At 44.1% G+C, this 17,246-nt stretch overlaps 1 protein-coding gene across 1 annotated transcript in view; it reads left to right on the forward strand.

Moving 5' to 3' along the window:
* Window positions 1-17,246, forward strand: part of ASPSCR1 (ASPSCR1 tether for SLC2A4, UBX domain containing) — a 1,532,603-nt gene that overhangs the window by 1,085,066 nt on the left and 430,291 nt on the right. The window contains exon 11 of the mRNA XM_069655312.1: window positions 2,157-2,219. Within this exon, the coding sequence (XP_069511413.1) occupies window positions 2,157-2,219 (63 nt within the window). The remainder of the gene's footprint in view (window positions 1-2,156; window positions 2,220-17,246) is intronic.

Here is a 17,246-nt window from a genome sequence, read left to right on the forward strand (position 1 = left end):
GCCTTGGTGAATAAAATATACCTCATCATCCAGGCATGGATGGCACTCCATGGCCTATGCCTGAATGATGATAAAACAGAACTCATCATCCTGGGGACCACACCCAATATCAACAAACTCGGCCATAAATATACCTCCTTTGATATAGATGGCAACACGATTAAGGTGATGAAGGAGGTAAAAACACTAGGTTTTTACCTTGATTCCGGTCTCACCATGACGAAGCAAGTGAATGCTATGGCATCCACCATGGCTTACACGTGTAAACTGATTAAATCGGCTAAACCCTTCCTCTCAAGGAGCAGTTGTACCACTTTGGCAAGAGCACTCGCGCTAAGTTGAATTACTGTAACGCTCTTTACATTGGAGCTAAAAAACATATCACTAAGAAAATTCAAATACTCCAAGATAACGCCTTGAGAGCGGCGCTAGGAATGGCCAAAATAGATCATATCTCCACAGCTAGAAGAAATACTAACTGGCTATCTATTCTTGATAAATTCAAACTCAAAACTGCCTCCCTAACTTTCAAATCACTCAACAATGCAGCACCCCTTTACCTAACTGAGAGGTTCAACAAAAGACCGACACGCCAACCTACTAGAATGACGTACACCAACTGTCGGACAGTTCCTCCATTTAAATGAGATACTATTGACGGAAATCGCTTCCCTGTCAAAGTTGCCCAATTGTGGAACTCCCTACCTCCGTACCTACGGGAAAATCAAACATACTGACATTTCAGACTCAACATAATCAACTGGTTTAAATCAAATGATCTGTAAATCCAGACCAGATAGAGAAGGCCCTCTAACATCTCCCACCTCACTAGCCGCTTCATGACCAATCTCTTTTACCTTAAAAGACCCTCATGGCTTACCATCTGTAGATATCGTATTTTATTTTATTTTGTAAATTGCCAACACTGCCATCCTTATTATCTGTGTAATCTGCCAACGTTGCTATGCTCTGTACTATAACCTGTATGCTCTATATTCTGTAAATATTCTATATGTAATTTAGTAAATTCTTTGCACTATATTATGTAACTATGTAAGCCTAAAATATCCTCGTCTTCGCGCCCTGATACCTCCGGGTCTGGTGCGCACTACAAATGAAGAAACAAACAAAGAGTATGACGAAATCCTAACTAACAGTGGAACTTTCACCTTGTATGCCAGCTACAAATTATCTGAATCAACATTTAATCCAGCATTAACTGAATCATGGAAACAAGGATATTTTGTGTTTCTTTTTAGCTATATCACTTGAATCTTGGGGAAGGGATCCTTGAGTTCTAACAAGGAACATTTCATTTCAAGGGTTTCATTCGAAACTTGGGCAAGGGAACCCTGAGTCCTAACCAGGAATATTCAATTTTCAAGGTTGTTTGAACGGTACAACATGGAACTTGGGGGGAAAAGTAATCCCTGAGACCGGAATAAAACTATTGCACCCTACACTTAGGAAAAGGGGTACTTTGAGACTTCTTTTTATGGACCTGTTTTATACTTGAGGAAGGGGGCTGAAAGGAAGCTGTGGGCTGGAAGAAGTTCTGAACTTTGTCTAACACTGTTTTCTTTGGTTACTAACATCCCTACGCATTGTAGACTTTCCTTAGTTTTATTCAGGTAGGGAAATCCCACCTTAGCATTGAGCAAGTTACGCCTTTTTCCATCAATATATTTAAATTAATACAAATTATTTCTTCTGTTGTCTGTGTGCTCCTTCATGATGCCTTCACATACCGCAATGATTGTTATGCCCTTTTAGCTGGCAATATTTTCCCCTTCCTTCTTGCCAATTAGCCAGACCCCATCATCTCAGGACCTCTCAACTCCCCATGCTTGATTGTCTAGCACCTGTGTGACTGGTATCCTTTCATCAAGCATGTCTTCTACTATGCTTCCCTCTCCCTTCCCTGCTTGATTTCTAGTCCTTCATTCCTTTATTCTTTCAGTCTGTCTCCTCTTGATCCTATGCCCTAAAACCTGCTGCCCCCACATATTAGGCATATATTTCTTAATTGCTTTGAGCTGATTAATTATCTTTTTGTTTGGGTGTTACTGGGCAGATGGAACATGTTGTTCTTGCAGAATTACTGCTGTACCTGTATGCTTAAGCTTCCATTTACTGTGTTTCTTTTCATTTTACAGTTGGTGCCTTGAGGGAATTTGTCAAAAGTCATCTTGAAGATGGAACTGTGCCATTTTACCTTTGTGAGTACAAGTTTGCTGTGTCCGTCTTCTTATAACCCCCCTTTGTGCACCCCCTAATGCTCTACTGTCCTGCTATTAGGTTTTTCAGAACATGTAGTGTTTGTGGGTCCTGAGTAGTCCAACCCATTTGGTAACTAGGGTGAGCAGTAAGGCTTAGACGTATGAGATCAGGGGTTTGGCGCAAAGCATAGTTAACACAGGTTTTTGCCCAGTACTAGAATGTGTGTGCAGCTGTATATAAACATATACTATTGGTTAAATAACTTACTTGCATTAATGTGAGGACACTTCAAACTAAGCATAGCAACCTCTACACATAGACATACACAGAATCGTAGCACAAAATGGATTACACAACACTTCAGACTTAACACAGTTCAAAGACCAATACTTTTAAAGGTTTCTAAAGTGGGGAAAACGATGGTAAATACAGATTACTAGCCTTATTCATAAAAAATAAATCACCACCATCGAGTCTTTCTAAACTTAAGCAGCCCCAAGCCCTATCCTACAATATTCAGGAGTGTCATAGTTAGGTCTGTAAGGAAGGCATGCTATCAATGGTAAGACAGACACACGTGACCACAGTTCAAGTGCCTATCTAATCCTAAATCTACAGATGGGAGCAAGCTACGACCATCAAATAATAATAATTCAGTCCTAGTGGAGTCTTTTCAAAATAAAAGGGCCTATACTAAAATAAATCTATTGCCAATCCTTACCTCTAAATACAAATATTGTGGGGTAGTGTTTATGAAAAAGAAAGTGTTCACAAAAATGATATGTCAGGATGTTCAGGCCGCTGGCCTCCCTTCCCCACATTTTCAGCACGGGACAAGGCGGTTCACTTGAGCATAGCACACTCTCTGGCATCTTCGGCACGAGGATACAGTTCCATTGCCAGTATCAGGGCCTTCTGTGCCCAAGGCTCTTTACTTAGCGAAGTCTCTTGATTCAGAGGGCCTAATGTACCGAAACAAACTAAGAGGTCCTTTCCTCTTACAAGCACTCAATTACGTTGATTCACTCTTCACCCTGGATCCCCCTCAGACTGGCTCAGATCCCTTTCCTCTTACAAACACTCAATTCCGGTGATTCACTCTTCACCTTGGATCCCCCTCAGCCGGGCTCGGATCCCTTTTATACAATGATTGTTACTTTGGATCCCTCTCTTTTTGGGCTTGGATCCCTTATTCCAATGTTTAGAGAATATTCTTTCTCGGGTGACTCGCAGTTCACCCCAGATTCCCCTCAGGGGGCTCAGATCCTTCCTCTCACACAATTAGTCTCCCTCAGCCGGTCTCAGACCAATTTCAGTTTGTATTAACTATCTCCCTCAGCCGGTCTCAGACCAATTTCAGTTTGTATTAACTATCAAAGTCTTTCGAATGTGCACAGGGTTTAGCTTGACCCGTTGCAGGACCACTTCGATTTCACAATTCCTTTTTACATTTGCCACCTCTCTGTGGGATACCTAACAGAGACCTTTGAATGAGCACCCACGTGGCGCTGACCCACTCTGTATACGGTATCTATATTGGCATCAAAAGTTCAGTCACTCATTTGATCAATTACATCTGCGTCGCTCTTCACGTACGCTTCACACACTGTTCTCTTCAGATTCCTGCTTGCAACCTTGGTTCTAATACAGACTCACCGGCTGTGTTCACTTTTACTGGCGCTGCTTTGTTGTAGGATCCAAGGACAGTACCACGGCGGCAAACTCTCCTCCCCGCCCTTGCAAACGACGCAGGAGAGCCCCAGGTACCTCCGACACACAATGCAAGTTCCCTCTGCTTTCATTTCAGGTCTTATGATTCTTATGCTCGAAGCCTTGTGAATGTAACGATTTTCCGCTGAAAAGGTCGTGTCCTTCCCTCTTTGCAACCCTCTCTGGTCTTGCCATCTTTCTCCTCGTATTAAGCTGCCATCTTGGAACTGCTGCTTCCCCGTGTGCTTTGCCTTGCTCCCAGTGTGCTTTCGTGTTCCTCCTTTTATCCATTTGGGGAAGTGTGATGGAAGTCGGGTGTGTGTAGTGATCAGTAATTGCCTGCCTCTGCCTGACCATTGTGTTGGGACATGTCAGGTATACAATTTGGGTGTTAGTCCATTTTCTCTTACAGTGAGCTGTCCGTGAGAAAGTGTTCATGTCAGGAAAAGGGCAGGGGGGTTGAGTTCCAAAGTATCCTGGTAGGATGGGGAAAAGGTGTTAAAGGGAAGGGGATACCACGCCTCATCATCCAGTGTCCTACTCCCCGAAGACCTCTCATCCAGGTGACCCTCCCGCACTGGTCCACCCCGAGGATCTAGATTCAAAAGCAATGGCCACCTGTTTGACAGATCCCCGGGGACTAGCGGGTGAGACACCTTCAGGTTTCTCACAGGTCACCCGTGTTGTACAGGTTACTAAAGTGTGGTTTGAACAGAACTATATAGCTCTACTGGCTCAATCATAAGTAAGCAATACGCTCGAAAAAGTCTTGGAAGCAGCAGTGTTATGGCAACATTTGGAATGTGGCAAATATTGTCTTTCCTGTAAAGAATAGTGAAGCCTACCAGCCCTCTGTCTTGTGTGCCCACAAATCTCTGTGTCCAGTCTCCACCACTAATGGCAAGTTAAGGAAATATTCCAGGTCAACGTAAATTACATTTGCTTCCTTTGAGGAACAGGACATATAGAGAACCCACTCCCTGGACTTCTAATGGAACAAACTACCACCCATGATAACAGAGGACTGTTGGGTACAACTCAACTGACTGTTGGATCTGCAGCATCAGGCTCACTGGTTGCAGATATCAGGCTTCTTCAAACGAGTTGGTCAGACGCTGGATGTGCCCCTGGATTTGGTGAAGACAGTTTGACTTGGCTTCCCATGATTCAGGAAAAAGCAGTGCAGGAGTGGCAGTTACAGATACCTCAACATGGTTGGCAGGCACTGGGCAGCACAAGCATTAGACTCTGGTTCCAGCCAGGGCCCTCTCTCTTTTGAAGAGTAGCATCAGCAAGGTGGTGAGGTTCCTAATGTGCAGAAGATGCTTCCAAGGTTTCCAGCCCTAAGGCAAGATGGTGTCAATGAAGAGATGCAGTCCAGTCCCCAAAGTGGGCAGACCATTTTCAGACCCAATGACTCGTTCGATCTCCAAAAGCAGAGAACAACACAGCAAGACACCAGAAAGGTTTTATTTTTGTTTTGTTTGTTTTTTTTTTTTAAATACTTTGTATTCGTTTTACAACAACAAACAACCAAAACAAGCCCAACAGTGTACCTCATAGGTCAAACGTCAAACACATAATCATAAGGTGGCCACTGTCTCCCTTTACCCTCCCTCCTCTGTATCTCGGGAGGATTCTCGATTGCTTGAGCCCACCCGGGTAGACACATGCAGTGTGGCCACTAGGTGTCTCCAGGCCATCAGAGTTTCTGTTTCCACCTCTTCCCCCCCCTAGTGGCCGCCTCATACCATGCCACCGTTTCCGTCTCTGCCCATTTCTGGAGATCATGCCACCACACTTCAATATTGGGTCTGTGACATGCCTTCCAGTCCATGGCGATTCTTCACTTGGCCAGTATGTAGGCCAGGTCCTTAAGTTTGCTCAAGTGCAAGATCTTGCAAAACCTTCCAGCATACATGCCCATACAGATTCCACGTCTAGCCGGATTCCTTTCTCTGTTAGACAGTGAGCGACTTCTCCCCAGAATGTCCCAATTTCCGGGCAAGCCCAAAACATGTGTAACATCCCAGCGTTCACCACCCGCATTTGGGGCATTTTTACGTTTCTGTACATTTGAATCTGGAGATCCTGTGGGGGGTCATATATGCTCTGAGTTATGTATAGTTGGATTTGCGGCAACCTCGCGTTCCTGGACACTTTTTTGTGATACCTGTGAGCCCTATCCCATAGTCCATCCTGCATGGGTATCCCGGCTTCTTCCTCCCAATCCTGTCTCAGCTGGGTCACCTCCTTTCCCACCCTAGACATCAGAAGTTCGTAAATTTGGGAGACCTCGTGTCCCCCTTCTGAGACATCATAGATTGTATCTATAGCCTCTTCGGGTTGCTCCTCCAAGACCGTTTCGGGCCATGATTTCCTAACCCGCTGTACCACTCTAGTGTAAGTAATATATTGCCCTGGGCGTAACCCTGTTTCGTCAACTAGTACATTATATTCCGTTATCTTCCCTTCTTGCCACAGGTCCCCCAATGTTACAATTCCCACCGGTTCCCAATGCTTACGAATCGTCTTTCTCAGTTGCTCATCCACTCCCTCCAATGCTACTAGCGGCACCTGCGGAGAGCACGGGGTCTGGTTCCCCATGGCTTGACAAGCCTTCTGCCACACCCTCCATCCCAGTTCCAACAGCCTTGGTCATCTTTTTAGTTCTGATTTAGGCACCTATATTCTTTCAGAAAGAACGGAGCATACTCAGACCTCAACAATCTGGACTCTGCTGTGAGGTCCTCAGACAGCCATTTTGCTACATACTGTAGTTGGCTGGCCAGGTGGTACATCTCAAAATTAGGCAATGTTATGCCCCCTCTATCGTATGTGTTCTGCAGTTTCCACAAGGCTATCCTATTCCTAGTATTGTGCCAGATGAAACTTCTGCATAGGCTCTGTAGTCTAGCAAAGAATCGCTTGGGGATCATATAGGGTATGTTCGCAAAAAAGTGTAGTCGCTTGGGAAATACCACCATCTTTAGCAGCGCCACCCTCCCTACCATGGCCAAGGGGAGTTTCTCCCAGAATCTCATGCTTTTCCCCACATTTGCCACTGCCCTCTCTGTGTTGCATGTATGTTCATCTTCCACCTCATGATATTGTATTGTTTATTTATTTATAGAGCGCACCAGGCTTTTAGGCAACTGGGCGCTTGTGAGCATCGTAAGTTACAGTTACATGAGTATCTTACATTTCTTATGTTACAGTTGCAGGAGATCGTTGCATAAATATCTTACATTTCTTATGTTACAGTTGCAGGCTTATCTATACAAATTACACACAGGCATCTTAGGATATATTTACATTTGACAGAGGTAGAAGGGCATAAGGGGAATGGCAAGGGGAAAGAGGAGAAGTGTCTAGGAGATCTGTCGTAAGATGAAAGGTGTCAGCAGTCATTGGTTTGTAACCAGAGTTTGACATTAGTTTTAAACATGTGAAAGGAGGGGATGGCTCTAAGTGCATCAGGAATAGAATTCCACAGATTAGCAGCCAGTACTGGGAAGCTTGAGCCTCCAGTTCTTTTCAGATTGAAATTTGAGATTCAGATACTATTTGTTTGAGTCTTTCTAATAGGGCGGTCCGATGTATACCTAGTAAATTTCTCAGTGAGGTATGCGAGTGCTTTGTTATTAAGACAGTTATGTGTGATGTTCAGGGTTTTAAGTTTGATACGGTCATTAATGGACAGCCAGTTGATAGTTCGTCTTTGGTCAGATATGTGGAGACCTTTGGGAATGCCTAGTGCTGTTCTGAGGGCATTATTTTGCAAGGTTTGGAGTTTATGGGTGTTGTGTTTGCTGGTGCCTAGATAGAGTGCGTTGCAATAGTCTAGTTTTGATAGGATAAGGGCTCGTGCTATGGTGATGCAACTGTCAGTAGACAGAAAAGGTTTGCATGCTTGAATTAACTTGCAGGTGTGACTGGTTGCTGAGGCTGTGGCATTAACTTGCTTGTTAAGGTTGAGAGCTGAGTCTAGGTAGAATCCTAACGTTTTGACTTCATTGAATACATTGATTTTGATACCATCAATAGTAATACATTTGTATAGGCGGGAGAGGTTGTTTAGTATGCGAGTGGATCCAATGTTTAATAGCTCGGTTTTATCGTCATTAAGACATAAACCGTGTGTGGCCATCCAAGTTTGAATAATTTGGTAGATTTTGTTTATGTGGGAAGTATCTTTGTTGTAGTCTCCTTGGATTGGGATGAGGATCTAGGGGGCGGCGGCATAGTTGGTATATGAAACACCGAGTTTGTCCAAGATATCAAAGAGGGGCTTTGTGAAAATATTATACAAAGTAGGGGAGACACATGACCCCTAAGGAACACCACAAGTGATGGGCACTGGGTCAGCGGCAGAGATGGGCAAGAAGACTCTTATAGTTCTATTGTCCAAGAATGAGTTTATCCATGCCGTGGCCTTGGTAGAGAAGTTGGCAGCTGATTTAAGATGGTTACAAAGTACTTTGTGATCTACCAAATAGAATGCGGCTGATAGATCTAGGAGTAGCAGAATAGATGTATTTCCTTTGTCTTTGCGCTCATCTAGTTGGTTTTTTAGATCAAGGAGGGCAGTCTCGGTTCCATGTCTCGGTCTAAATCCAGATTGTCTGGTGCCCAGTAAGTTGTTGATCTCCAGGTGCGATTGAATCTGTAGTTTTATCTAAGATTTTAAGGAGGAATGGAACTGTCGTTATGGGTCTGTAGTTAGTGTGGATGTTAGGGTCTAGGTTCTTTTTTTTTAGGAGGGGTAGTATCCAGGCATCTTTGAGGTTGGTGGACACTGAACATGATTTGAATGAAGAGTTAATAAAGGAGGTGACGAAAGGGGCTAATTCTTGAGCAGCTTCCTTGATAATAGTAGCTGGACAGGAGTCGCCAAGACAGTGAAAAGGTTTAAGAGATGTAATGATATTCTTTATTCTTAGCTTCTTCAATGGAGATGGCTCTAAAGTTAAATTGGTTGTGAAGTTTAGTTTGGTTGACGGCGAGTTCCTGTAGGATGGCTTCTTGACTGGAGAGCGCAATGTTATGGAGAGAGGATTGTTTGGCAGAAATGTTGTCTTGTAGCATGGTGATTTTATTGCATAAGGCATTTTGAATGCTAGTACACTATATTTTATCTTTAGTACAGGAGTTTATGGGTGTGATAGAGGATTCCAATTCTCTGAGGATAGTGAAGATGTCCCTAGTGTTAGAATTAGCTTTTTTAATTCTGTCGTTGAAGGTCTCTTTTTTAGCCTGAATAATGTGTTGCTTGTAGCTATGAGGGGAGGTTTTTTTTCCAGTGAGCTTCTGCTTGTCTTTTTTCTTTGTGCAGTGACTTTAAACTATGGGTAAACCAAGTGTTAAGGTGGGCAAGAGGTTTAGATTTACTTGGTTTCAGTGGCGCAATGACGTCTATAGCTGAATTGATAGTGTTGTTATATAGGTCAACTAGATCGTTAGGGTTGTTGATAGTATTAGCGTGATTAGTGATAGGCTAAATCAGAGGGAAGAGATTTGTGACTGTTATGTTTTTTTTACAGCGTGTGAGGGCTGGAGGTGCCGGTAGTTTAGATGTTATAGGTTGAGCTAAGTCTGAGATGGTCAGCAAGATCAGATGATGGTCCGCATGGTTCAATAGCTGTTATGATGGCAGTGCAGTCGATATCTGTCATCCAGTCCAAAGTACGACCTTTGATGTGTGTGGGGCCGATATTTCAGATGGTGAGGCCTGCTTCCAATATTGTGTTGGCAAGGATTGAGGCATTAGAATCTTTGGGGTCATTATATCCTAGATTGAAGTCACCCAGTAGGATGATTTGTGTCCCCGGTTTAGTATTGGTGTTAAGGAGGGTGGTTATGTCTTCTTCAAAAGAGCCTAGTAGCCTGGGGGTCTATAGATAAGGTGCACAGTGAGAGTATGTGAGGCCTAGTTTGAGGGAGAGTCGTTCTGCTTAAGGCATGGACATATGATCTATTTCTTTGATAGTAAGGTCGGCTCTGCAAATGAAGGCTATGCTGCCTCCTTTGGAGGTTTCTCTGTCCTTTCTGAAGATGGTGAAGTTGGGAGGAATGGCTAGCATTAGGGCTGGACCAGCCACTTTATGCAGCCATGTTTCAGTCACTGCTAGGAAGTCGAGCTGGTTACAAGTGATGTCTGCAATTTCAGAAGCATGGGCTATCGGGGATCTAGCGTTGATGAGGCCTCTCTTAAGGTTATTTGTTCCTTTCATAGTGGCGCTAGTAAGGTCAGTGTTGCTCCGGGTCTCAGATGATTTAGTATAGAGTTTCTGAGTCCGGGTAGGTTTATTTTTAGAAGGGTCGTGCAGAGCTAGTGTGGGTTCCGTCTTAGAGTGACCTTGAGAAGGGTAGGCTCGTGGTGGTTTAGGCGTTCTAGATCCTAGTCTAAGGTTTCTTACGGTAGTAGGGCAGACCTGACTCTGATAAGTCTGGGAGATGGGCTCTGATGTAACTTGGGTGGGTGGCTCGGTATACATCTTGTTGGATGGTTCCCATGCTGTCGGGCGTCTATAGTGAATAGCTGCCATTGCAGATAAGGCAATAAATGTTGTAAAGATGACTAAGGATTGCGTGGGCAGATTGAGGATAGATGATGTCATAACAAGGCTGGTATGGGAAGTTGCCTGTAGACGGCAAGTGTAAGGTATAGGAGTAACTAGTTCAGGATGGTGGCACGCAATAAGGGGGCTGGCTATTACTAGGTAGCAACAGGAAACCTATGGACCGAGCTAGTACAGTAGGCACATCAAGCAGCGTGGGGCCAGACTAGTACAGTGGAGCATAGGGTCAGGCTAGTACAGTGTAGCATAGGGCCAGACTAGTACAGTGCAGCATTGGGTCAGGCTAGTACATCAGGGCGCATCAAAAAGCAAAAGGCCAGACTAGTGCAGAGCATCAACAGTAGCCATAGGGGAAGATAGGAGTAGTGCCTGCTAGCGTTTTGCTAAGGGCCCAGGCCGTTAGAGGGCTATGTGGCCTGAACATATGTAGGAGGAACGGAAAACATAACCTGCCGAAAATTGGGCGGAATTGTTTAGAAAGGTCTGTAAGGCATGTAGTAAATAATCTCGGACATTGTAATAAACGCAATAGTCATGGGTAACATACAGATTGTTGTTAAATGAGATCTGTTAGACATATGACGATATGGGTCGCATACCGGATGGTATGGACGGCATGCGCTAATGAGTCTGGGGTGGGCATAGAAATGGAGAAAGGTAGATTCAGTGTCTCAAAGTACGGTGTACCGTAGTGCTTACCAGGGCAGCTTGTTCATCGTATTGACATCAGGAGCGGCAGCAAGAAGATAATTGGTGGAAAGCGGGGGATCCTGCAGGTTGCGGGGCTTAGCAGAAGGGGATGGGGGTACATTGGATCGTAATGGGAGAGCTGTAGGGGTTGTTGTGGCCCTGGGCTCCGAAGGCTTCTGACAGGAAGCACTGCCTTAAAATGTGTGCCTTTGAATGTGGGCCGGCTTGAGCCTGCCGGTTCTTCATTGGCTCAAAAGTAGATGCGGTGGGCCAATCAACATAGGATGGTGGGCCTGATGTGATTTTACACAAAGGACTTGGTGAGCAGCCATTTTGGAGTGGCTAAGAGCCTTGTGGTCCCTAATGGTAGAGAGCTACACTCCTGTGTAGTATAGACCACATTAGAGACAAATGAAAATCCCAATCAAATGCCACGTGTTGAAGACGATTTGTGGAAGTGCTCCGGCGAGAGAGTGCAGAATGCGTGATGTTGTGCTGCAAGATTCTAAATGCAGCGTATTAGGGCAAGGGGCTGCTCCTGCAGTGGTGAGGGAGCTAGATATAGATAGATATCAATACCTAGGTATCTGAAAATCCTTCTCTCCCAGGGTATCTGCAATACTGGTAGGTTCTCCGGCGGGATATCTTTATATCTATCCAGGGGAAACAAGCTCAACTTCTTGGGGTTGACTGCAATGCAGGAGAGCAACGCAAAACGTTCCATTACTTCTAGGATGTATTACAGGTTTTCCTCTGGGAATCTTAGGTATAGCAGTATATCATCGGCATATAATAATATTGAATGCGATCCTCCCTTCGTGTAGACTTCTACCACTTCGTGTTGTCTCAGATATATTGCCAGGGGTACTAGCGCAAGAATGTATAGCATTGGGGACCAAGGGCAACCCTGTCTGGTACCTCTACTGAGTTGCCATTTGTCAGAGATGGTCACGCCACGTCTTATCTTAACTCTGGCCTAGACTCCAGAATAGTTGTGCCCATCACTCTATTGCAAGGAGGCACCTCTTCCAGGTCTCCCCATTGATGAAAAGGCAGAGTTTGCCTATGTGCTAGTTTCAGCAGCATTCTTGCAGCATCCTTCTGTTCATCTTTCAGCAATGGATACTTGGCTCTAGTGGTCAACATCTCGAAGGGCTCCAGATTCTCTCCTTATATCTACAAATCATGGGCAAGGAGCATGAGAGCAACCACTAGAGGGGTTAAAGGTGTCCTGACCACTTCATAACATCTAAATATGACCTCCCACCATTCCCCCCTCTCCAGGTCTGTGAGACGATTAATTTACAAGCTGTGAAAGGAATGTATTTCGGTACATCTGCTACTCCAGTAGGAGAGCCGAAGCCTTGCATCCAAAAGGAAAGGTAGTCGAAATTAGTATTTCTCGTTGTTTGCAGACCTTTTACTATTTGGGTTAGAGGTTTGACTAATTAACTGACCATCAAGTCTAGTGTGTATTATGTGGTCAGAAGGCTTTCAGCTTACATCACTATCACAGACATACTTGTCAATTCTAAAAATCTATGGTCTTTCTTATTTTCCCAAAATGTGATTTTATGCAAATCAGCCAGGAGTGACTCACGTTGCATTATAAGTGAATGTCCAAAAAGGCAGCGCACCGGCGCCATGTTGTTTTGCTCATTTTCGCACACGCACTACAATCCACCCTTTGGACAATCAACTACCATATCCCAAAGAAACATATGACGGTTTCTGAAACCGACGAAACATCCCAACTAAATTAGGAATAAATGAAATACAACAACAAACAATCAAAACCAAAACAATTACAAAAGACACAAACAAAAGCGTAGCACAATGCATCAGGAATCCAGGAAAACAGTTGATCCCACCAACTCCCGCCCTGATTTTGAGTTACTTGAGAAATCAGATCATTTAAATTACTAATATGTTCCTCAATAGAATGGAATGGGCATTTAAATCAAAACAGCACATCCCTTCAATAGCATTCCGACCCAAACTATGCTTCAAAAACAAATAATCGATAGCAGCTCTGTTTTGGAAAACAGCCTTTCTAAAATGTCTGCTGTCTTAAAGCAGCTCTGTCAAAGCTTGAGAGGTTTCATTAAGCCCCTTAACCACTACACAAGCTAACCTAATCAAGGATTTACAACCACCAGATGTCAACCCCCACACACCCACCAAAGAAAATGCAAGCGCTAAAACCTCAGGTTCAGACAACAAATGCAAATTAGAATCAGTCTTGCGACATGCCCATATGATGAACAGAACGTGTAGCTTGAAGAGTCGCAGGTTGTAAAGGAAACATCAGCAAACCGAGCCGTGTTAAGGCACAAGGGCCACCAGAAATATTTTCAGGAATGTAGGTGGAGTTAAAGTTACCACAGGAAAATAGCCAGTCCGTTGGAAGTTTCACATGCAAAAGATGGCTGGCAGCTATATCAGTAAAATTACAGAACATTGTATTTGACACATCAGTACATGCACCATTAAGAAGTGCACATGAACGCTTCTCAAAATCAGTACTGCTTTTCTCATCTGTCAAGTCCAATTGCTGACACTTGCCAATGTGTTGAGAATCACAAGTCAGCACATAGCAGACATCAGCCGGAGCAATGTCGTAAGTGACAATATGCATCATATTCCTCCACATACGATCACTGTCAAAACAAAATGTACAATACTCATAGACAGAAAATTAATTCCTCACATCCAAGTCTTCCACTAGGGACTCAATATGCAGTACTCTGAGAACATGTTGCAGCACAGGCAGCACCGTCGTTGGTACGGCCACAAGACACATTGAAATCTAATTCGAAGCATCATGAACATCAGCCAGGCAAAAATGTGAGATGTTGAAAACACAACAGGCTAGAAAAACCCACATATTCTCAGGTTGCTTAACAATTGCAGTAAAGCCATGCTGCACAAAAGACATGGACGTGGAGCAGAGGGCAAAACATTACGCCCATAGTCACGACATTTCCTCGACAATACAGTCGAACCAGAGTAAGGCAACGCAGTAACATCAAGGCCATTAGTAGTCATCCAGATCATCGGAGTCAGCCGTACATTGGAGACATTTGCATGTCACGGACCCTCCTGAATGGACGCCACACAAATCCAGAAGCGCAAGCATCACACTCAGGGTCTGGAGAAAAAGAAATGACAGAAAAACTAGATATCAGTGAAGTACATCACTCATGAACATAACATTTGTCAGCGGGGGTTGTTGCTCTATTTCCTCTTCGGTCCCATCACTTGAAAAACTTGATTCTCTCGCGCTGCAATTACATCTGCCAGTTCCGGCGGTCCACTTGGTTTCTTAATCCAAACCTTCGCTCCCGGAACCATTTTGTCTGATGAGCCAAAACCTTTCTCCTCACATGTAGTAACCACTGTGGGCGGCTCTCCCTTTTTCACAATGTATATTTTTATTGGGACGATAATCAGTTGTGCCACTCGATTCCCCTTTATGAATTGGCATCATTTTCTCTCCACTATTAATCAAAATCACTTTTATTTCCCATGATAATCTGCATCAACAATCCCTCCTAACACCTGGATCCCCCTCAATGCCAATCCAGAACTAGGGGCAATTAATCCCATATGTTCTGGTGTAATATGCACTCCAATTCCTGTGTTAATAACACTGATGGCTCTTGGTTCAAGTCTGATCTTTTCCATAGCATGCAAATCCACCCCTGCAGACTCATGTGTCACTCGATAAGGGGCTAGAGCCCCAGGTAACATTTCCCAATACATCAAAGTTTCGAATGCCCTATTTGGTTTCATTTGTAAAGCTGGCGTTAACATTCACATTAATGGAGTTTAACCATTTGCAATTGGTCTGTTATTCAACACTTGCACTGCATCCAGAATGCGCCCATGCCACCCTTTCAGGTTACCACCACCAGTCTTTCGCAGCTGTTCTTTCAACAAACCGTCCTCTCAATCAGTCCTGAAGCCTCGGGGTGATAAGGGACGTGGAAAATCCATTCAACGCCCTTCTCTTAACAATAATCCTGAATCAGTTTTCCTTTAAAATGTGACCCATTGTCACTTTGAATCTATAAATGTACCCCGTAGTACACTGCCACTTGATCTAGCAATGTAATGGTATTCAACTGCGTAGCTCTGTTGCATGCTAATACCATCAGATATCCTGAATTCTATCGTCCAAAAATCCAGAATAAAAAAGCCAGAATGGAAGATGTGCACAAATTTCGGCCGTTCGAATCCCCCATTCGGTGGCATGGGCTGCAGGGTTGTTCCCTGCACCCTAGTTCATTATACAGTGAATGGGAGTTGCAGGGGTGTCCCCTGCAGCCGATCCCATACAAAGTAAAAAAGATTTAAAAAAGGGAAAGGCCCCTAAAGCGCCAGTTCCCAATCACAGAAGTGAAAGGGAACAGGGGTTGCAGGGACACACAGCAAGTTGGCAGCACACAGAGAAGTGTGCCGCACTATGTAAGTAGGGTGGTGGATGCATGGGTGGGGTTGGAAGCCAGTGGCTGCAATGTTCAAGGGAGAAAAGACCAAACGTTTTTGGAAAAATAACCTTTGGTCTTTTCTCCCTCGAACATTTCAGCCACGGGCTTCCAACCCCAATCCATCCTGAATATATGTCCACAATCATACACGCATACTGACATCCTCTTCTGATTGGCATCAGACCGATGTAATCCATTTGCCAAATTTCTCCAGGTAATTTACCTCGCTTCAATGTGCCTTGAATCACATGTGGAGTGGATCTTTGTTTCTGATACTGACTTACTGGGCATTGTAAAATCACTGTTTTCACTACTTCTAAAGGAATGCCCATTTTGTCGATCTTGTGCCCACCTGATAGTAGCCTTTTCTCCAAGATGCCCACTTTTCCGGTGTGCCAACTTAGCAATCCTTTCCAGATCATCTTCCTCAGACCTTGTGTCCATTACTGAAATGTTGGCATGTTCATCTGCAACAGAATTGAACTAACGTTCCAATGAGTCTTTCACACAATGATACACAGTCACTTTACTGTAAATCAACATTTCAGGGATATCTTGCCACAATTCTTTTCCCCATAATTCTTTGGCATGAATCCTCCACCCATTCTTCTGCCATGTCAGCAGCCAAACCTCTAGTCCATTAGCCACGGACCACGAGTCAGTTTACACATAACATTGACCAGGCGCTTCTTGCTTCAATGCCTGATAAACCGCATACAATTCTGCAAACTGGTTACTCTTTCCTTTCCCTGATGTTGTCAGAATTTTCTTCATTTTGGGATTATACGAGACTGCCTTCCAGTATCGCTCATTCCCCACATATTTAGCAGAACCATCAGTGAACCATGCATGTTCAGTCTGTTCCCTCGTCAAATCCCCATAAGGGACTCCCCGTTTCACAGGAGACTCACAAATGTCGGTCACGTCTGGCGGTTCCAAATAAACTTGTGGATCCACAGCCACTTGATCATGAACTTTGCAATTCCACCCTTGCCTGTTTTGATACAATCTTGAATGTACCACATCAATTTAATGATACTAGCCTCTTCAGTATGTCCTATATGATGTGTTTAGGGAGAGCTCAGTACCAAATGCATGATTGTGATTTCTGGTCGTATCAATACATCATCACCTACTGTCATTTGCTTTGTATCCACAAGAGGCCAATAGCATGCCAACAATTGTTTTTCAAACGGCGTGTATCTGACACCAGCCTTGGGGAACTTACGACTCCAAAAACCCAAAGGAACATGCTTCCTGTCCTGTTTTTGCCATAAACTCCAATTGGCGTAATTCTTATGTACAGACACATTCAACTCAACTTCTCCTATTCTCAGTGGCCATAAATCAAGCACTCTTTGGATCGTGTCTTTTGCTAGCTGAATAAAAATGTCATCAATATAGTGTGAAATCTGTACATCAGGTTTCCACGGTATCTTATCCAAATGCTCTGCCACCAGCCGGTGACAAATAGTCAGACTGTGCACGTACCCCATGGATAAACATTGAAAGGTATACTGCCTCCCATTCCACGAAAATGCAAACTGCTCCT

The sequence above is a fragment of the Ambystoma mexicanum genome, chromosome 3q (genome assembly GCF_040938575.1).
Source record: "Ambystoma mexicanum isolate Mex_15411 chromosome 3q, UKY_AmexF1_1, whole genome shotgun sequence".
Taxonomy (NCBI): domain Eukaryota; kingdom Metazoa; phylum Chordata; class Amphibia; order Caudata; family Ambystomatidae; genus Ambystoma; species Ambystoma mexicanum.